We start from the raw sequence: 22,060 nt of genomic DNA on the forward strand, positions 1-22,060 counted from the left end.
GTTTTTGAAAGCCCAAGAAGTACCTCTTTTGTAGCTTTTTCATTTTTTGAATTTAATAGAATCACTGAAACTTCTTCCCTTATTGCAGGAAAGGACAATGACTGATATCTGAGTCTTGCCCAAATTCAGATGATTCACCCAGAATAGAATGAAATGTAATAATTTGTGCCCAAGCATAGAAAACTCATGAGATCTTTTGTCTTTGCTATGATTTCTTCAGAAATCTGTGACTTAGACAAGATCAAATAACAAATAGCCCCACTGGTACTTTTGGATGGTAACTAAGGCAAAGCAGGGACATTCTAAACCAAACTGGTTTCCTCTTGCAAAGGAACAGTATTTTTTCAATTAATTATTTTATTTTTAAGACAAGGTATGAAATTCATTCAAGTACTGTAATTATTTGTTTGGGAGAGAATGGTAAGTTAGGAAAATAACAGAATTTGTAAAAGACAGAGACAGATCTATGTAGGTACAGCCAGAGAAGGGACATTATGTAGCCAAATACAGTCTAAAAATATTTTCTGAATTCAGTTAGTAACTGGATTAAATTGGAATTCATGTAGAACTACTATAAAATTTTGACAGCATTCTCACAGAAGAAAGCTAGGCTGATAAAACCCTTATCAAAAGCAACAGTGTAGAAACAGCAATGGTAATTTGTCAAAATCTAAAGAAGGCAAAGGGCAAAACAAGCCAATGTACAAAAGTGAGCTATAAACAAGAGTTTAAGCAGAATTCTCTTTAATAATTTAAGGAGTCTGGTAATGAGGTGGTGAATTAATAGGAGCAATAGGAAAACAAAAGTTATTTGGGACAGCAAGCAGTAAGATTGAGCAAGTACAAAATCAACTGAATAACAAAGTCGATCTTCCTGTCATATCAGAGATCCAATTACACATTCAGCTCTGTGCTTTGATTCTCAAAGGACAGGAAGGGAACTTCCCTCAGGCGAGCAGCAGGTTTTAAAGGAATTTTCAGCAAAGCTATAATATGGCAGAAAAAAACTAATATATGACTTGTTAGTGTATATTTCAAATGACTGACAACGGACAATATCAAGCAGGGAAAAGATGTCTTTGAGTCCTACCTCCCACCACCAAAACCAATACTTAAGGAATACATTAAATAAAGAAGGGCATGGATTTTCTTTTTCATCAATGCCTCTAGAAAAGAAAACTGACCTCACCTATGAACTCTCTCTCTGAAAAATATAGAAATGGAGATTTAATGTTTTCCTTTATTTGGTTGTTTAAATGAAGTAGAAGCAAAATTCCACAGGATCATTAAAAAAGTATTTGTAGATCTAGTATATATCATCTCTAGTAAAATGTGAAAATATTTTAACATGGATAAAATCCTTATTTGAAGGACACATCAGAATCGGAACACAGCAGATAACGAGGACTAGGCTGTCACAGCCCATCAGTTACTCAGATCTATTGGACACAACAACTGACTGGAAAAATCTAGTCACACAAAATCCTGTACTTGTCCACATTCATAGAAACTATTCACAAACCCAGATATTTCAGGAACTGTAATCAAGTGCTATTCTTTAAAAATAGTACTATATTTGACAGATTTAAAAAAAATCTTTTAAAAGACTTACGTAAGGTGACTCTATTCTCAGACATTCACTTAATTGAAACAAAATCAGTCTGTGAATAAATTCAGTTATCTGCCTGATAGTATTTTGCAAGGCAAAATATTTTACTACTACGCACACCTCATCAAAATACACAGTCAATTCCAGCCAACTGGCAGCTTCATCTACGCCTGAAAAACAGAGCACACTTCTGAGAGCATAAACTTGATTTGTGGGTGCAGTAAAATCAGATTTCTTCAAAAGCAGAGCTATTTTAGAGAGCTTTATGAGAAGGGGTTCTTTTTTGGTTTCTTTTGAACTATATACACATCCAACTAAACCAATAATATTAAATGTATTTTAGAAATCTAATAATTATATTGCTTGTGAAAAATGCAAAAGCAGCTTCTCTTTTGATGGTAGCTGTAAACAGGTTTTTAAGAGAGAAGTAAAAAATCAACTGCACTTGCACTTTAGAAAACACCCCAATTCTTATTTCCAATGGTCATTTCAACGTGCTGCAACTGCAATTTAAAAAATGAACCTTACAATGCAATGACTCAAAGAAATGAAAAGATACTCTCTGAGTATTTTCATTACAAGTACAGTTTCTTGCAATTTCACTTTAAAGTCTTTCATTCATATCAAACATCAACAACATCTACTTAGGTATCACCACATTTGGGAAATTATTTGATTACTCACTGTGTCATATTTACTTGCATCATCTCTGTAATGTGCTTTTGTGGAACAGATATAAGAAATCAGCTCTGTCGTTAAATGATGATTCTTGCGTAAGAAAATTCAATTATTTGCCTGCTTGTATCTGATACTACACCACTAATCTGCTCTTCAATGTCTGTGAGCAACTTCAGGGGGACTGAAGAACTTCCACTTAGCAATTTAGGACTAGCCTAACTACTGGCTGTGCCCTAAGATATCTGGAATATACTGATTTTTTATTTTTCCACTTAATGATTTTAGTGTCACTATTCCAGTACAAGATATCTTTAAAAATAGTAGGCCCAAATACATTATGAAGAACATAACAGCATTCTGGGCACTTTTGAACCACCTCATGGCTCATTCTCTTTTCAGCTTCAGGTAAATTCAGGCCAAACACTAAAAGAAACTATAAGTACTAAAAGAGGAGAAGGAAATAATGAAAGGAAAAATGCACAACTTAAACAAGAAGCATGCAAGAAAATAAGCCCAGAGTCTTTGTTTCTTTATATCCCACCTCCTGTCTGCCCAGCCTTTCATTTCCTTGCTGTATCTCGACTGTTCAGATGCATCAATGGGAAACACTCAGCTCTCCAGTGCAGTAGTGTGGTGTTCAGAAGCCAGAGGTAGCTGTTACCCAACTAGCTTTAAATGATATCTAAAGACAAGGAAGTTGCTCTTCAACTCTACAATGGGTTTTTCAATTATTTTGTGAATATTAAACAGCTATTAAACAAATTGTGATGGGCTAAACAAGCATAAGTTAGTTTGTAAGGAAGCAGGGTTGAGGATGTAATTTTCCTAACTGAAGACTTTAGGGGATTCTTTTTCATGTTGAAATCACTGGTTTAATTTTTACTTTCAGCATCCAAAAGCAGCAGCACCGTGTTAATGATCATGTTAATCAGCAAATCAACACAGCACAAACTTCTTAGTGTAAAATTCAAAGCTCAACAGAATTGTGTTAATGTACTACATATCTTAACACACAATTAAATCTATCAAACTCTTCAGAAATGCAATAAGGTTATCTGGACGGGCTGGAGATCATACCTAGAAAAGCAGATGGTGAAACCGTGCCGTTGCTCCGTGACACCATGACACTGATCCCAGTCTCCACGAACGGCACCGAGAAGTCGACGACTTCCGAGCGCTCCTCGTTGATGGTGAGGGAGCCCACAGCCATCACTGCCCGGTGGTACACCACCTGATCACAGGGACAGCACGCCAGTGTCAGCACTCAACACCTCCTTCCTCAGTAAGAACTCAACTCAGAAGAATGCTGAGCTCTTACTGAGGAACTCTTTTACCTAAAAGAGAACTTACTTCACCAATCATTCCATTCCACACGTTATTGACTTTTTTGCCATGCTTCCCATTCGTCACCAAGTACAGGTCATATGTGAACTTGACAGTTTTAGACAACTTCTTCAAGATATCGATGCAGAATCCTTTGCAGCACTTCTTTACATTAGTTCCCTCGTTAGTTTTGTTGCTGTCAACAGAGAAGACACACATAAATATTCCTGCTGGGAAAAACAGAGGCAGCACAACAGCAAGATACAGCACACTGTGAAACAACATTTTGCCACTCTTGTGAATGACCATGTTTTTCTGAATCAAGGCAAAAATAACCCACAGGATGCTTTTATAGCTATATGGTGTTTGCAGCTCCCGCTAATCATGACAGAGTTGCTTGGTGAGACACAGAAACAACATTACCTCACATGACATCCTTCCACTCCAGGATCCAGCCTCACGCACCGCACTGCTCCAGCAAGGCATACAGCCTGCTCTTACTAATCTCTCTCTTAGGATTAGATTAAACTTTTATTACTTTTACTCTCAAGACATCAGACTACATGTCATTTAGTAATTAAAGAACATGTAAGCTATAAAAAGGCACAGCAGTTCACCGTGCTGGAAATGGATGCATCTTCTAAAAGTGCACCTTTCCCTGCACTTGGAGAAGGTGAACTTCAGGCTGCCTTTAAGTGCAAGGATGCAAATTTTCTCTTCATCTTTTTTTTCTGAAATGTTCATTTTGGAACCTCTAGAAACTTTTAGTATATGCATCTTCAGAAGGCAAGGCAGTATCTTACAGCCTTTGAAAAAATTCAAAATTAAAATAAAACTAGTTTCAAACTTAAGTAAAAAAAAATAATTTCTCTGGACTTCAGGATGGATGTGTACAACCATTTAGCAGCCTCTGGAAATCTTCAGAAACATGCATCATATTCCCTCACACCTGCCCAGTAAAAATTCTGTTATATTCAGTTCATAAATACACAGATCAAGGCATAGTGGGTGAAACACGACTGACAAATTTACAGTGGAAACTCTTCCCCTGATTTCTAATGACTGCTACAAAGTTATGGAGCACTGAAAGAAGGGGACTTTTCTCTTGATGGTAAGTCACAGTGGTATTTTATGCTGGAGTAGTTTATTCTATACCAAATTTCAGCATAAACTTACATTTTCATTAGGAGACATTTTCAAATTGTTACAGACTAATGAAAGCAGGTGTATCTCAACATAACTGGAAAAAGTCAAAAAGGACTCATTAAAACAGTCCCATTTTGGAACACAATCTTCTTCCATGTGACTGGAAAGGGCTGATTCTCATTGACTTTGAATTTACTATAAACTTACTACTTTGTTAATAACTCAATGTGACTTACACGTGTATAATCAGAAACTCTCAACTTTTTAAAAAGGAGGATGTGCAAAGAGCATACCATGTGGGAAAGGGAAAAAGAGGGAGGGAGGGAAGGAAAGGAAGGAAAGGAAGGAAAGGAAGGAAAGGAAGGAAAGGAAGGAAAGGAAGGAAAGGAAGGAAAGGAAGGAAAGGAAGGAAAGGAAGGAAAGGAAGGAAAGGAAGGAAGGGAAGGAAGGGAAGGAAGGGAAGGAAGGGAAGGAAGGGAAGGAAGGGAAGGAAGGGAAGGAAGGGAAGGAAGGGAAGGAAAGGAAGGAAAGGAATCAGTGAGAAAATAAAGGACTATATTTTGCAGTCAGGAAAAGAAAAGGGAACACTGTATTTACTCACTTGAGTTTGACAAATTTCCGGCATGGCACGGTGTTTTTTTGGCAGCTTTCCATGAGAGGATCCACATCCTCGACGATGACAAAGGGAGCCTCCTCCAGGGTGACAATGCTCAGGTGGTTGTCGTCGGGGTCGCTGTCTGCAAAGGAGCTGTACCTCGGCCACACTGAGTACTTGAGGCTCAGGGAGTTGTTCTCCCACTTCCCCACCTGAAAGACCAAGATCCACAGACTGCTGAGAGCTGCTTGATGGTGTTAGACAAAAAGGAGCCAATACTAAATGGGCTGGAACACAGGTACAGGGAATTACATGGCCAGGACAGTTCATTGGGGTTTCGTTGTTAAAATTACTTTAAAATTTATTAGCAATTGCATGGAATGAGAAAATGCACAGTGGTAAAGACAAATAAGATAACATTATTTTAATAGGTAACTGTTTTATACAGACTGGATATCATCAGTTAACACCATCTATCAGTGCTACATGAACTGAAATTTGCCATTTAGCATTTCTATTTGAGCCAGAATAGCAACCAGATACTCTATTTGTCATCAGCACCCATTTTAAGTAATAAAAAATTATTTAAAAAACAGTCAACCAACCAAACAAACCTCAAACAACCCCCCAAAAAAACTCTAATACACACTCACATCTGACTGATAATCAAAATATCACAATGTCATTTCTGTATCTTCCCAAAGAGAAGATTCTTCTGTTCTCATACATTGAAAAGCCATTGTAAAAGCCTTTACCCAGGCTTCCACTGGAACCAGACCAAACCACATTTCTAGTAAGAATTTCCATTAGAATAATTTCTCATAACTATTTTATTCTGCCAACTTTTGGGTACTTTTAAGAAAGCAAACCCCATTGTGCATGAAGATTGCCAGCTTATTCACTATTATAAAATATCCCTTCTAAATTAACCCACATTTCTTTCCATTTCCTGATCACCAGAAGGAGGTTTATAATTTAAATATTTTTAAGTCTAGTGTTTTCCACCTCAGATTGTTTAACTACTTTCTATCCAGAAATCTAATTACATGCTTTGTCTGATGACAGATAATATAAATGAGCTAGCAATCCACATAATTTATAACCCATTGCATTGTAATAATTCTTGAGTTGCTTAAGCTAAACAAATGACAACATAATCATAAGACTGTTAAAATATTTCTTTTGCAAGGAAAATAGTGGGAATAAACAGTAAAATAAGAGACTCAGGCCCTTAATTTTTTTTTTTGTTATCTATGTTCTGTCTTCTAAAAACTTGAAATTTAATCACAAAAATTCCCAAAGAACACGATTTATATCCATTCCTATTTAGGGAAGCCTATCAGCACATGACCTTTGCAGATTTCTTTCCATCCTGTTTGTAAGTCAAGATGTTTTACTGAACTTTAATGTAGGAGGTAGAAATATCAAATCTCTACTCACTTAAATTAGGAAATTCGAAGTACCTCAAGGGAAGTAGGAATTCTCACTTAAATCAATGGGGATTGTATCTATGATTACTGTATATATATATTTCTAGTATGAAATTTAACCAAAACACAGTGGACAAAGCCTTTAGGAGAAAAGCTAGCTCAGCCACAGGGGCACAATCTACTACTTCTATAAATAAAGCAGTTGAATTGTCGAGGTGTGGTGCGTAGTGGCAGTGACAGCAGTGTGTGCTGGCTTATGTGAGCTTACACGGTGTCGTCACAGCCCCGAGTACAACATGGAAGTGGCCATCTGGAATGGGGAGGATTCCAGCCAGCCCAGGACCTCAGACAAACAGCAAACCTGCCAAGGGATATGAGGGATTTCAGAAGTGGAAAATGTGCCTGACCGTCTGCCTGTTGCGATCATTGAGAAGGAAATGTGATGGCATTTGTGTGGTCAGGAGTGCAGCAGATTCCAAACCACTTGGGGCAGGATGCTGGGAGGAGGCAGATCCTGACCCCGAAGCACATCCCTAGGCCATCCACCCCTGGCATCTGCTTCCCTGTCACAGGGAGCACCTGGAACCACCCCAGTGAGGTCACCTGGTTCTATCAAGAACACAGCGACTGCTTTGGTGTTATCAACAGAAGAACAACACCAAAGTTGATGATATTCTGATATCATCATTTCTGGTAGTCTTTCTACTTCAAAGGGATCAACTCCATTTACTGTTCTGAGGAGGATATAACCAGACACATTTAAGTACCTGGACCTGGGGAAATGCTAATTTCTTTTGAGTTGCATCTATGTAACTGCAGTGTTGAGGTAATAAACACATTAGTATGTATTTGTAAACCAAATATTTTTTAATAAGAAAATTTAAGCAGAGGGTAACACACTAAAAATGAAGACATGCTTCATTACAGAACTGTCAAAATGTTGCATGCATATACATTTACTGTACTATATACAAATGACATAAAATCAGAGACTTATGAAAAATTTATTTCATTCCTAGTTATATTGATAATAAATATGGGTTTGATCCCAGAAAAATACAGAAGGTGGCCTCACTTGGAAAAAAGGGCAATAGAAACATTTCTAGGACAGATTGTGTCCCAAACCATAGAAATCCTCATTTAAAGCCAAAAGAATGGAAATTACATTAAAAAATATTATTTCAACAGCATATCAAACTGTTGATTCACTATGATTGGTGCAAAACTCATCTTCAAGTAAAGACATGCAATGGTACATATAACCATTGTATTTCTTTTGAACTTGCACATTCTTTCCTATTTTCTCCCACTTCACATGCAGTCTGGAATATTCCCTTTGGTTTAATCTCTACAGGATGCAGGAAGGGAAGGGGAAAATAGCTGAGAGCATGGAAGAGCTTGTTTGAAGTCAGACTGAGTTAGCAGTCACAGTCTGCTCATCTCATCCCATCCACTGTTGCCTAAAGCTCCCCTCATCTGACTCTGGCACATGTGCTTTGACCACTTCATCTAAGCCTCGTTATCTTTGGAAGACTGCAGCCAAGGACAGTGACAATGAAGAATTTGGTGTGATAATGAAGAATTTGGTGTGTTCCTGTGTGACAACCAAAGGCAGACAGACCTGCACACATTGGTGTACCTCAGAGTCCCCCTCCCGCTGCATCCCAAAGAAGTCTCTGAACAATGTAAGGATGATTGGCACAGTCCTGCTCATACCCTCACAGAGGCCACTGAACCAGAGAGAAAGAGCAAGGCCAGATCCTGAGCAGAACTTCCCTGTGTGCCAGTGCTGGCACAGAAAGAGAGTCTGTCACACCGGCATATCTCACCAAAAACAAACTAATACCTCAGTCCTGTCACCCTCCTCCCAGCAGATGGGAGCTGTACACAGCACACACCCATCATCCCTTTGTAAGAAAAACTGTTACATGACAACAATGATACTAAACGCACTCCCAGGACTAGCCAGCCAAACCTTTCAAAAGAGAAAGATTTTCAGGGATGTTCCTTTCACATTTAACACACATACATTGCAAAGCATACTTTTTGAGCTGTCCCAGTTAAGAAAATAGTGCTGAGCAAATACAAAATCTAGCCCATCTTGCTTTATTGAAAAACTATTTACTACTATTTTTTCATTACACTTTTCCACTTAAAAGGAAGAGCTACTATGGCAAGCTTTAAATCAATAACTAAAATCTAAAATAGAGTTTTTCAGGTTAGCAATAACAGCTGCAGAACAAAGCACAAGAGCAAAACCCTTCCTCCACACACAGCACCTGCTGTACACCTGCTGCTGCAAACCTTTGTGTTTTTATGTTTTGAAGGTCCATATTTCACAACGGCACTCTAAATTTAAATGACAAAATATGATGTGAGCAGTTCCATGTCTTATTAATAAGAAGTGTTTTACAGTCCTGAATGGTTTGAAGACATCCATTTAAAGACTTTGAAGTTTCCAAAATTTGCTGCAAAATCTCATATGGGGAATGCAAATGTCCTGCTCTTCCCTCATGGCTGCTGCTGACACCATCAGGAAGGCACCAGTCCTGTGACCAGCAGGGCTCCAAGGAAAACACAGGACCCAAAGAGATTATAAACAAACAGGAGGAGAAAGAAAAGCTACCACTTCCTGCAGCCTCATTTTCCAATATGGAATTATTAATTGGCACTCACCAAATCCTCAGTGGCTGGTACAGTTTTGGTTCTTGGTAACGTCCCAGATAACTCTGTGCAGTGCCAGAGTTCAGACTCATACCAGAGAAGCCATTTAAGAGTTGATTATGTCATTAGAAAGGAAGAGCTAAACAAATTGACAGCTCCTTCTTCCACCTCCCAGTGGGAGAAGATTTTTTGTCACTTCTGCACTCAGTGAAGACCTTACAGGTCTCCAGAAATGCCCAGACAGACATACCTTTATCTTCAGAGAGGGAGAGCTGCCCTCAAAGTCTCCCTGTTCTCTAATATACAGGTGTAAAGAACATGGGCAAAGCACACCACCTTTGCTTTCCATGGGAGTTAAGATTCCTTTACAGCAGTAAAGAGGTGGGATCCTCCTTGGGAATACATGATTTAAGAAATGCTGCATAACAGTTGGTGCAATTCAAACAATTCAGCAGAGTAAGGTCAAAGGAAAGGCCTTTAGGCTAGGAAAAAGCTCACTGATACAGAAACAATACGCAATTTTCAGCTGACAGTAAGTGTCAGGATGGGCATATTTACAGGAAGACTAAATACACAAAACAGCAAGAATGGAATACAGGGAATGACAACCCAACAGATGTTAAAGAGCACGCTGCTGCCGCTGCTATAGGCAAAAAGAATATATCACATTACAGCACAGAGCTACTGACAAAAGATACCCCAGAAAACATATTATTAGCTCAGGCAATTTCATCTGTTCTAGTTAAAATATATTTCCTCACAAGTCTTAGGGAACAGCTATCATGAGACACAAGGATCCCTCAGCTGTCATGACCCTTGCTCAAATCAATCGAGATTTCACAAGGAATTACCATGGAGACCTCTTATTCCTGCAGTACTCTGATAAAAAGCTCTGTCTGAGCGTTGGGTTTCTCAGCTCCTGCCTAGTGAAGTCAGCTCCACAGTCAGCTACAGGAGCTGTCACTTCTGGGCTACGTGACGGTGGATGTTGGTAGCCAGATGGAGCTCCCTGTGAAGACCTTGGTTTGTTTATTCCAGGCAGGAACCATGCACCCTCTGCCCACTCCTTCCTACTTAGACACAAATGTGTACAACCCCACACAGAGCTTGTAAACCTGGCATATGCTACTTAATCAGAGAAAAATCAAGTTCTGCATTAAATCCTGCATTAGTAGAAAGTTAAAGATGACAGGCTCTGTTTAGAATAAATCTGGATGTAAAGTAAAAGTTCTTGCGGTGGTGTTTCATTAGCAATTGTGCCATATAGTACACAAAATCACCCAGAATACAGACCACCGTGATAACTTTATCTGTATCTACCTGGAGCATCAGTAAAAATTGTTTTTACCCCGGTACTCATCTTTAAATACAGTCGTCCCCACCTCACTTAAGATATGTGGTACACACTGCCTATTTTTGCCACTGCTAATCATATTCCAGTATATGAATTTAATATTGTATTGATTTGGTTTATTACTTTAAAATATATACTAAAAAAAGAAAAAAGCCAGACTAGCAGACTGTGAAGTTGGCAGCTCAGTGAAGTTGACGGTCCAGGTGAGGCATGCAGGTCCCAGCTCTCTAAGTAACATGAACAGGGAAGCTGCAGCTGGGGCTGCTGAACCTCTCAGGGATGTTGAGCACTAGCACAGTGTTCCTGCCATGCTTTGGTGATATTTGGGCAACACTGCTAACTCTGGTAAATTTTATCAAGTTTCACTTTAACAAGCACATTAAGCTTGTCTTCTTAAAAATCTCTTGCCTGAGAACAGCATCCCCTTTGCCTGTCAAGATCAGCAGCAAGAATATGAATGTTGGTGTCAAAAGTTTGAGTAGCTGCTTTAGGATCTGTCAAAATATCTTGCTGGATGCCTGTGAAACATGCCCAAAAAGTGATTTTCAGTCTTCAAACTATTATCATTTAAACAGCTTTCTTCAGCATCTGATATGGGACAAACCCCTCAGTCACCCCCACTTACATGTGAAGTTACCACCTCAAAGTTTCAATACTGAGTCACTTGTAAAGGAAAAATAACTTATTTTCTGAGGGGAGAGATAAATGCTCTCCAGCTATGGTTGAACAGCTTCTCTATAACCTTAAGCTTCAAGTGAAGTATATAAATTCTGAACTCAAGGAAAAATCGTATTTGAATAAAAGCAGATTAAAACCAAGGAAAAATTGGTTTTAATAATAAATTTTGAATTTTTAGGTGAATACTAGGCAAAAAATTCTTCATATAAAACACAATTACTCTTTCTACATAAATAATAAATTAGCTACTTGCAGTATGTACATTAGTTACATTATGAGAATTTACAGTCTGTTGTATTGACATTTTTTTCACATGAGTAAATTATTTAATTAGATACTAAGACTTGATTATTCCATATAGGATTGAGGATATTTAATAAGACTTCAATAAATCCATTCTGTGATATTCCCTGCTACACTGTAAGAGAAAGGAGAAGCACATGCGTGTCTGGAAACTCAGAGCGGCAAATGTTAGATCTCAGATGAGTAACTTTGACAGATTTGAAATTGAGCAAAACAGCTCAAGGAGAAAGGAACAAGAGGAAAGAAATTGCCTAAGAGATATGGGGTAAAACCTGCAACTTGGAGAGAACATTGAGGCAACACTAGAGAGCTGTTCAAATAAACCATGTGGAAGAGAAGGGCCCTCTCAATCTCTCGGTCAACAGAGCTGAAGAGCACGGTGACACTCTGCTGAAAAGATGCGGGTGTGCCCAGACAGCCCAGAGCTACGTCCAGCTTGCCAGGATAATTGATTGGTTAGTTTATTTGTCCTCATCCACAGAGGCAGGATCAGCCTGTGGTAAGGAGAACAAGTCTGGTGGTGACAGAGCGTTCTTGGCCGCCTTTCACGTCTCCCCTCTGACATAATTCCTAATTAAACCTGGCCCCCTCCACAGCCCTTCTGGAGCAGCAGCCACCAGAGCTGCCCCACCCTCACCAGCAGGGCTCCAAAGCATTCCATCGCATACTTCCCTTTTTGTTTCTCCTCCCAGGAGCCCCTCAAACCTGACAATGAGCAGGAAGGGATTTACCAGCTGGAAAACTGTGCACAGACAAGCCAAGGACCAGCCTCCAGGGAGCCCTGAGCGCAGCGCTGCAGGGGGAGCGGGCACTGCTGCCCTACAACCATGGGCAGGCACTGCACAACCCGCCCCAAACCCTCATCCTCCGACAGGTTAAAACAGGCTCGAGTTATTTCTTGGAAATAATGTTGGTTCATATATCCAGTATTTCTCTGCTGCTGTTAGATTATTTTTTCAAAAATTCAAACCCACCTCTCCTTGTCCTTTGAACGGTCTCTTTAGAGAAGTTTCAAGGTACAAAATGTATGAAATTATTTTAACATAAGCATTGTTGGCTGCCTCTTTGAGCATTTTCTTCCTTTGGCACCTCATGCTAATAATATTCCCCAAGCAGTATAATATTTTTCCAGAACACTATATATATATGCAGACTGTTGAAGAATTTCAAAATAGGGTAAGAAATTTTCATAACAGTTAGTGAGCAAACGATTCCTCCAAAGATTCAGATTGACACATTTGGAGAGGATTAAATTTATCCAGAGAATTAAATTTGCATCAAATGAACATAAAGAAATACACAGCATAATCTAGGACTACTCTCTGTTTCTGCATGACTAGCATATTTATTGAGATGTCCTTCAGTAATTCTGATTTTGTCATTATTATTCATCATCATGAAGAGTCTTGTAGTCTTATAAACTGGAGTTTTAAGTTGATTTAATGGGTTTTAAAACTATAACAAAAAGAATTCATGAATTTCAGCAGAAATTTAGATAACGCAGAATCATGTTTTTTGAATTTAAAATAAAACTGGTAGATTATTTAAATGTATGTTTTCGTATAGCCCTATATTAAAAATAGCTTCTTAAAACAAGTTTTTAAACATAGGGACACAGCTTGCAAAACTCAGAGCCAGAACAATCACAGGCTGAGACTGGAGTTTAAAGGAAGTTATGCTTGTGATAAACTTTTCCATTTACTACTTGCATATATGATTAACACTGATGCTATGACATTTTTCCTTCTAGTCTATATAGGACTCTATATGGAGATCACTTGTCTACCTGGACTAGTCAAGATTCTGAATTTTTTTAGGCAAACATTGATAGGATTACTCTCCAATGCAACAGGAACTTCAAAGTTGTTTTTTTTTTTAAGTATGCTTTTACTATATAATCTGTCAAAAAAACACAAAATCAAGCAAATAAAAGGAATGGAATTGTCAAGATATAAAAAGCCATCCAAATTCAAGTAGCTGAGGACCAAGCTTTTGGACATTTTTCAGTTATCCATTTTACTTTACTAAATTTTAAGAAGAACTGGAAATGCAAGGTGCGTTTCACAGAAATCTGAACTCCACGTGGCTTTTCTTCACTGATCTGTTAAAACCCATCAGATATACTCAGGATGGTGTAAAACGGTCTCTCCTGAGTGCTGTGCCAGCTGCTGGGGCAGAACCAGTGAGATGTGACACGAATCCACCTCCCAGTCCCTCAGCAGCCCCGTGCCCATGCCCCGAGCAGCGCTCACCTTCTCCCACTCCCGCTCGTTGTTCAGCACTATCACCACCAGCCTGGGGTGGGCCTGGTAACCATCTGCTGTGAAGGACAAATCTCTGCCTTCCCACGTCACATTCATCATAAACCTGGAAGGCAAGCAAGAAAAGTTCATTGAAAAATTAATGGGCTGTCCAGCAGTTAATGAGCAGCAAGTGCAGTCAGCAGCAGCACGGATGACATCCATGCACCAAGCCCTGCCAGTGCTGTGGGAAGCCTGTGCTGGCAGTGTGGGGACTCGGGGCATTTCAAGGCAGTTCACAGCTCAAGACAAAGCAAAATATTGTTGATGTATGAATTACAATGCAGAAATAATTTTCAACAGCTTCCACATTGCATATGATTAAGCTCTCCCCTCCCTAAATAATCTTTCTGGCACTTGGCACAGCCTCACCATCTCTTCAGGAGCATTTTAAACAAACCCACATCACCTCTGTGTGTAACATTGTACTATTGTGTCACTGAGTATTACTCAGAGCAAAGTGCATCTGATCTGTCTTCCCCTGTTCAGACCTCCAGGAGTCCTGTCAGCTCTTCCCAAAACTGTAGCTACACACAGTGTTGTTGTGCCACGAGGATAAATTCCACTAATGTCAAAACCAGACATGAAAGCCTTGAAGGTCTTGGTAAATATTCAATTCAGTAATTTCAAAAGAAAAAGGATTTATGTTTTCATTCTTTTGTATTTCGCTTAATTTTCAACAGTTTTCAAAAGACATATGAATTAATTAGTATTTTGAATAGAAAAAAAAACAGAAGGACACAAAATAAAATATAAAAGAATGAAAAATTTTAAAATGTTGTTGAAAAAAATCAAAACTCCACACTGTTAGTGTAAAGCTGACAGGGCTATCCCACAGGAAGAAGTAAAACTGCAATTCAAAATCTTGGGAAGAAGACAATACATCCCCCAGCCCATCTCTGTGGTATGAAGTTATTCACATTGAATTGCTCTGAATTCTCAGTGTATTTAATTGAAAGAAATTCAGCCCAAGACTGATGCAGACAGAAACGCAGATGTCCATCCTATAGAGAGATGTGTTCTGAAGGGCAGAAATTCACTGTTCTTCATACATTACCTGTAGTGTTTTACCCACGAGACACCAATACTGTTTTACATGTTTGTATGGGTTTGGAGGGGATTTTTGAGTTAGCTGGTTGGTTGTTATGGCTGGCTTTTTTAGCAGTAGTGGCAGCATAATTTCCTGGGGAATGTGACACAGACAAAATTCCTCAGCTCCAGATTCAAAGGAGAAGGCTTTTGTATTGACATAGCTGCCTGAAAATCCCAGTAGCAGAAGCACAGTAAATAAACATATATAGACCTCGAAGAAATAATGGCATTGTATCATAACAGTTAATAAATAAATGTGCACCTGAATAGCCATATTAGCATCATTCAGCACCAGTTTGACAGCAATTTGTAAATTCACCCATTGTAATAACACATTTCATTATAGGCTTCCAGTGTCAAAATTTTCCCCTAGACAGAACTTTGCTGCCCAGTTGAACTAATTTCCTGTATATTCCATTTTTCATCCAACAGTGAAAGATCTTGCTTGGGAACAAAAAGCTTGTCTGCCTCCTTGAGAGGCAGCAAACACCAAATAGGATTTACTTGTGCACACACGTAAGGAACCAGCATAACATTCACTGTGACCCAGGGAGCAAAATGCCCAGGAAGTGAACACAAGAGGAAATCAAGGATGTGCTGTGAAAACAGGCAATGCTTGCATTTGCACTTCTACACCCTCTCCCAGTTCACAGCCACGAGGCAACACCCCCCACAATGAAAACATCACCTGACAAGGCCAGGCAGAAACCACCTCATTCCGCTGGAGCTGAAAGCCAAGCCTTGTGTCCCCTCCTAAGGCTGGACCCCAAACACACACCCTGCACTCCATCAGGCTTTTGTGCTCACCTGGGTTTTTAACCACACAGAAAGTGGTGATTGGACTGGAGGTTGAACCATTCCTCAGTAGGATCATCACTCCCAATTTCAAACACTACTCATCACATTTTGGGATTAATATGCAAATGTCCTAGCCTGGAAGATAGTCAAAGGCCATCACAAGATGCAGTGCTGAAGCTCAAGTGTTCCAAAAAGACTAATATGAACCACAACTCTAAAGTGAAAAAGTGAGCTCAGTGTATATTTTAAATCATGTTCATTTACCAGCCATTAAGTAAACACATTTTACAAGGATTTTTTTTTTTTAATTCCTTAATCTGAAAAGTCTCTTAAAATTGTATTCTCTGATCCTGATACAAAAGTATCCATGAGTGATGCACTCTGAGCTACCCCAGATTCTCACACTGCTGCAATAAAAAAGAACTTCAAAGAGATTCTTGTTTCCCCAAGCACATTCTTCTGTACAAAATTCATCAGATGCCGTGTTCTCCAGAAATCAATGCCTACAACCTACACTCACTTTTGAATTGTCCTTTTTCCTCTGCAAAGGACAGAAGTCCTGCTCTGCTTTTACTGGCCACGATCCCAAACTGCTTGTCCTACAAAAAATACGCAGTGCTTATCTGCTCCTGGTTAGGAATAATGCTGGGAAGAATTTATATTATGTTACTCTTCTAGAGTTTTAAGTTTATCCAAGGTTAATTCAGTGCAAGAGGTCTTTGCCTTCTGAATTGGATAAAATATATTGCTGAAGTAGCTTTGGAAATGCAAATTCCTGTTCTTAACTAAATGAGGTGTTTAGTTATTTGAACTCATTACTTTGATGGGGCAATTAGCAACATACCTTGGATTTGTAGTTAATCTGTTTTCATTCCTCATTAAAGCCACAGCCTTTGCAAAGGCACGCTAGCACAAGGCCTTGTGATGGTATTATGACACTGAAGTCTTAATTAACTTTTGCAAACTGAAATTTGTAAGATTCCCCAGGTGATACATACGTCAAAATGGCACCTTTTTTCTGACAGAAGTTAAGCTAGACTCACATCAAACCCAAAACAGGTTTTTTTATCATGCAAAGAACCAAACCTTAACTATGTATTTAAAAACACTTTTATATATTTATACAATTCATTTTTGCTTTCCACTTTCCCCAACAAAACTGAGAAGTGTTGGAACACCACGGCAGAACACTTTTGCTGCCGTATTCACAGCAAGCCTTTGAAGCACCCAGCTTGCAAACTTCTCTAAAGGTTTCCAACCTAATTTTTATAAGCCTCAGAAAGATCAAGTAATTCACACAGAGCTTCAGATTAATGCCAAAACTGCAATATTTACCCCTGTTTAAATTCTAACTTTATCCAGAAAGCCAGAACATACTGAAAAAGCCAGGGTTTCTTACCCTGTAACTACAGTATCACAACTTCATTGACTCTAATTCAATTAACAAATGGGTGAAGACTTTGCCAAAGGGATCAGAGCTCAGTTTTCAGAGCACCATTTGCTTGGATACAATATTGCTGACACAGAGGCACCTTTCTGGCCAGACTCATCACAGGAGACATGGACTTCCTCGGCCGTGAGGTGTTTGTTAAGGATTTCCTATACTGGATGAGAACAGTTGAAATGCTGGAGCAGAATCTTTGAGGTTTTCTAGTTCTATGGCATGAAAAGGGAGCATGTTTGCAGGCTGTGGCATTTCTTTTGAGGTTTTACCATATCTATGTCTAGGCAAGAAACACAAGTGTTCTCCTAACAGATCCAAGGATTTGAGAGCAAAACCAAGAAGGCTTAGTGGATTCTGTGTTGGGCATTACTTTATGGAAAGAAACCATAATTTTATGTAAATTATTTAAGGTCACTTTGCTCCAAAAAAAGATCAACCCTAGCCCTGATTTCAAAATCTTCTCAGGCTGACCTGAGAAAGCCGACACGGGCAGAATTGGAAGCACAGCAGAGCAATCCCGTGACACAGAAGCCAGGGTGACACCACCTGTGGAGCCTCAGCACCCTCCATGTGCTCTCTCTGGGATGCCAGGGAAGAGCATCCTCAGCATGGACGCTCTCCTGCCCACCCACCTGTGTCCCACAAGACCTTCCAAGAATGGTCAGGCTCAGGAACACAATCAGCTCTGCAGTAACAGGCTTGTTTATAATTAGTGTGAAATTCACCTAGAATGCAGCTCCCAAACACACCAGCAGCTGGGAAAAATAGAATGGGTAAGGCAGGGGCATTAATGAAAATGTGTCATTTCTAAGCTACCTTCTAATGAGAGAACATAGTCCCTAGACCTGTAAAACAAAGCACAGGGCCTGAGAGCTGCAGGGAGCAGAAAGACCAGGGGACTCCTCTGCCATGAGTTCAGAGCTACATTTCCTGCCCTCAGATGAGATAATCAAACTTGATAAACTCCACAGTGCCATCATCAGGGACTATCATTTTTTATTTAGTGTCTTCTTCACCATGGGGCAGTGTTTCAAACCTCTGAGAACTGCAGGCAATGAAGAGAAGCAGCAGAGGCTTGGGGAAATAGATGTTGCATAAGAGAAGCTCTCCCTCTTCTCTCTCAAAGAAGGGATTTCCAAACTGAGATTTAAAGCAGACGAAATGCCTCACCAACATGTTATCTGGCGATATTTCTCTTTCCTGGAAATAGTGTAAACCCAGCCATTTCAATAACCTAGACAGCCAGCCTATCTGAGCTTGGCATTCACTCAGCCTCATACCTAAAAAAGCAGGAGTGAATCCAAATTTTGTCTTTTCTTCTCTATCTTGTTGAGGCTCTGAACTGCTGAACTTCCTTGCTATGACTCAGCCATGACATTTGAATGATACTTATCAGTAGAAACCCCCAAGACACATTATTTATTATTAAGAAACAGATTTCCTCTGTAAAATTAATTCAAAAAATGCTTAATGTATAATATATGATGTGGGAAGTACATCTAGAGATAAATCTGCAATAGAACCCTATTAAACAAGGTACTGATGCATTTTTTAAAGTCAATTCTATATCTTATGCTATGTAGGATTTTTTTTTCCTAAATTCAAATCCTTTGCAGTGATGCAGAGTCACTTCTTCCTCTTTGTGCATCCTCCTCCTCCTCCCAGCCCTCGCTCCTGCACTAGGGTCCCTTGCTTTGGAGCTGTGTCTCCCTAGGCCTGGAGCCAGCAGGATGAGTAAAACTTTGGGAGGGATCTGCTCAGTGACTGTGCAAAAGGAACAGCGTGCCAGCTTCTGGGACCTCCTGCCAGCTGCTGCTTAAAGCATTCACTGCCACTGGTTCTGGAAAAGTCATCTTGCCTCAGCTCTGCAGACAAACAACAAAACTCTTGGGGAACCCTTCTGAGAGGGAGGCAAAGGGAGGGAGCAAAGTTAGAAAGGGCCCAACTCCCTGGGATGTGCCACAGATGAACACCTGGTAACTGAACACCAGAGTCTTCAGCAAGTTAATGCTATTATTAGCATCAACATTTCAAAAACAGCCCTAATTTGATCACATATCACTGCACCACCTCAGAAGCATCCCAAACTCTTCTCCATGATATGTGCCTGGCTTCCTGCAAGGGAGGTGGTGCCTGCAGCAGCTCCATCTCCAAGAACAGTCGCTGATATGTTAATGTTGAGCCCTGCTTTCAGCCCTGATGGCAGGCTCCACTCCACTGCCAGAGGCCATGCTTGTTCTCTTGTTTTAAATTATTTTAATTATCACAATAACAAGGTAATGCTCTAATCCACTAACTGTTTGGTACTTTCTGTTTCCTAAGCTGACCAAACCTGGGAGAAAATTCTAATACAGATTTTCAATAATTTCTTGAATCACTTTATAAATAAACCAGCACCATGTTGGGGTCTCTGGGGCAGTGTTCCCCTACACAACCCCTCCTTTGTTGCCTGTGACATTTAGTTTAACTTTGGACTCATATATAATTAGTTAAATATCTATACACCTTCAATCATCCAATAAAGAAGATGATACCTATTGTTCCCAAGTCTTCTGACTTAAATGAACAAATTCTCTATAAATTGGCTGTTGGTGTGTAAGTGGGAAAATATTAAACAGATTTGCTGGGTTATTCATCAAACCATTGTGTCCCTTTAATCCCAGATTTTGCTCAAAAGAGGCAAATTTATCTGTCATGATGGAAGCTGGAATCAAAATATTGAACTTGGTGAATGACTATCAGGACAAGGGGGACAGCAAATCCTCTCCCTCTGAGGAAGGTGCTGTGCTGAAGGATAACAGCAGCACAATAGCAAGGACAACTAAGAATTTTCCCTGGCCCATGGACTGCCCATTGCTCCTGCTCCTGGTTCAATGATGACAAATAAGGGAAATTGTGCTTGGGAAGGGTAGGATACCTTCTGGACCTACACCTTCACTGCAGAAGGATGGGTCTCTAAATCCTGCCTATAGCTGGGCTGCATTTCAGAACAGAATCTCACCAAATATCATCACCACATGGCAAACACCTGACTACCTATGGACAGGCACATCTTTTTGGTTTTTGGACAGCTTTGCCATCCTCACCCATCCCTGTAAGGATCAGTGTGGTTGGAAATGCTGCAGTGAAATGTCTCTCCCAGGGTCAGGACTTTCATACACACCACGAGTACTCTTGTAAACAAAGCAGCACCATTTCAATGCACAAAGCAGCAGCATTTTCCATGACTGGCAGGGTTATTGAGTTTTGCTGTTTGTTTGCTTCTTTGTTTTCCTTTTTTCAGAGAGAACAAGAGTTTGTTCAACTGACTTGGCATTAATGAGGTGCTAATTCTATTTATCCTGCTGTGCCAGTATTTCACACAAATAGTGGTTTTCTGCCTTGGGAGATCTGGGTCTTACACAGATGGAAAAAGATGATCTGAATCAATACAGATATAAATATACATATATATCTGTGGTTCTAATGCACTGAAAATGAGCCCCATATTTTATTATAAATCCTTTATTCATAGGGGAAAACTGGCTTTCCCATGTGTACCAGAAATGAGCATTGATCAGATAATTCCAAAAACTAAAGCAAACCTGATTTTCTTCTGGGTCTAGGAAGCCAATAAAAGCATCTTAGAATTGCAGTGATGGGGGAAAGACAAATTGTGTGCTTCAAAACAAATATATCTTCAAACCAATTTAATACTCAAAGGATTTGAGAAAGAGGGAGGAGGAGCTTTTACTTCATTGCATTCTTTACATAGAATTTATTCACAAGCAGATAAAATTGCTATCTAGATGTGAGAGCTCATACATAAAGGATTACTAACTTCCATTTACAAGCAAATTAGCTATTATAGCATAGCCTCAGAATATTATCCTGGGTTTAAAGCTGAATTAGACTGTCATTACAATAGATGGAGCCTAAGAATCCTGGGGTTTTTCCCTATTTTGAGCTTTGTTTTGCTCAGGCATCCCCTTACACAGCTTCTTCCCTGAGTTCTCTGCTTCTGAGCTTGCAGCAGTGTCCTCTTGTTCAACCCTACTTCTCCAGCACTGATTCCCAGATGGACAGGGGGGTAGAGCACAGCAGATCCCAGGTCCATAAGGTATTTACAGTTACTTTAGCCCTTTCCACTGGGAACATGCTCCAAAATCCTTTCTACAGGTTAGTTTCTTAATACAGCACATATACATTTATCTTGTAGTTTACAATTCGAAACTGCACTGTCTAGGACCTGAAACTGTGAAGATTCCACTTCAAAATAAAACCCCAATCAGAGCATTGATTTTTTCATTTAAAGTAGAAAAGTAAAATGTAGTGATGAGGACGAGAAAGTCCAGTGAATTTATGTAATTCACCTTGGCATGGAGAGACTGGTCATCTCCCCAGGATTACTTAGTACTGGTAAATGCTTGTATATACTTGCCTTGCTAGCAGATTATATGTGACAGGAATAGTCTTGGGGAGTTATTACATAAGAAAGACTATTTAAAGTTTATTCATTTTAGTATAATTCTGACATTTCTAAATTAAAAACAGCCTGCTTCTTGTTCTTGTAGTGTTGGAGAAGCTCAAAGAATCTCCAGTACAGAAAAGGTATTTTTACTTCATAGCTCAGTGTTTCACATCAGGAAGTGACTTTTTTAACCACA

The 22,060-nt window shown here is 39.5% G+C and overlaps 1 protein-coding gene across 8 annotated transcripts in view; it reads right to left on the reverse strand.

Moving 5' to 3' along the window:
• Positions 1-22,060, reverse strand: part of GRIN2A (glutamate ionotropic receptor NMDA type subunit 2A) — a 161,853-nt gene that overhangs the window by 43,639 nt on the left and 96,154 nt on the right. For all 8 annotated transcript variants that reach the window (XM_068206730.1, XM_068206729.1, XM_068206728.1 and 5 more), the window contains 4 exons: positions 14,033-14,147; positions 5,358-5,563; positions 3,638-3,806; positions 3,365-3,518 (listed from right to left, as the gene is read on the reverse strand). In XM_068206730.1, coding sequence (XP_068062831.1) covers positions 3,365-3,518; positions 3,638-3,806; positions 5,358-5,563; positions 14,033-14,147 — 644 coding nt within the window. The remainder of the gene's footprint in view (positions 1-3,364; positions 3,519-3,637; positions 3,807-5,357; positions 5,564-14,032; positions 14,148-22,060) is intronic.

The sequence above is a fragment of the Anomalospiza imberbis genome, chromosome 16 (genome assembly GCF_031753505.1).
Source record: "Anomalospiza imberbis isolate Cuckoo-Finch-1a 21T00152 chromosome 16, ASM3175350v1, whole genome shotgun sequence".
NCBI classification, from domain to species: Eukaryota; Metazoa; Chordata; class Aves; order Passeriformes; family Viduidae; genus Anomalospiza; species Anomalospiza imberbis.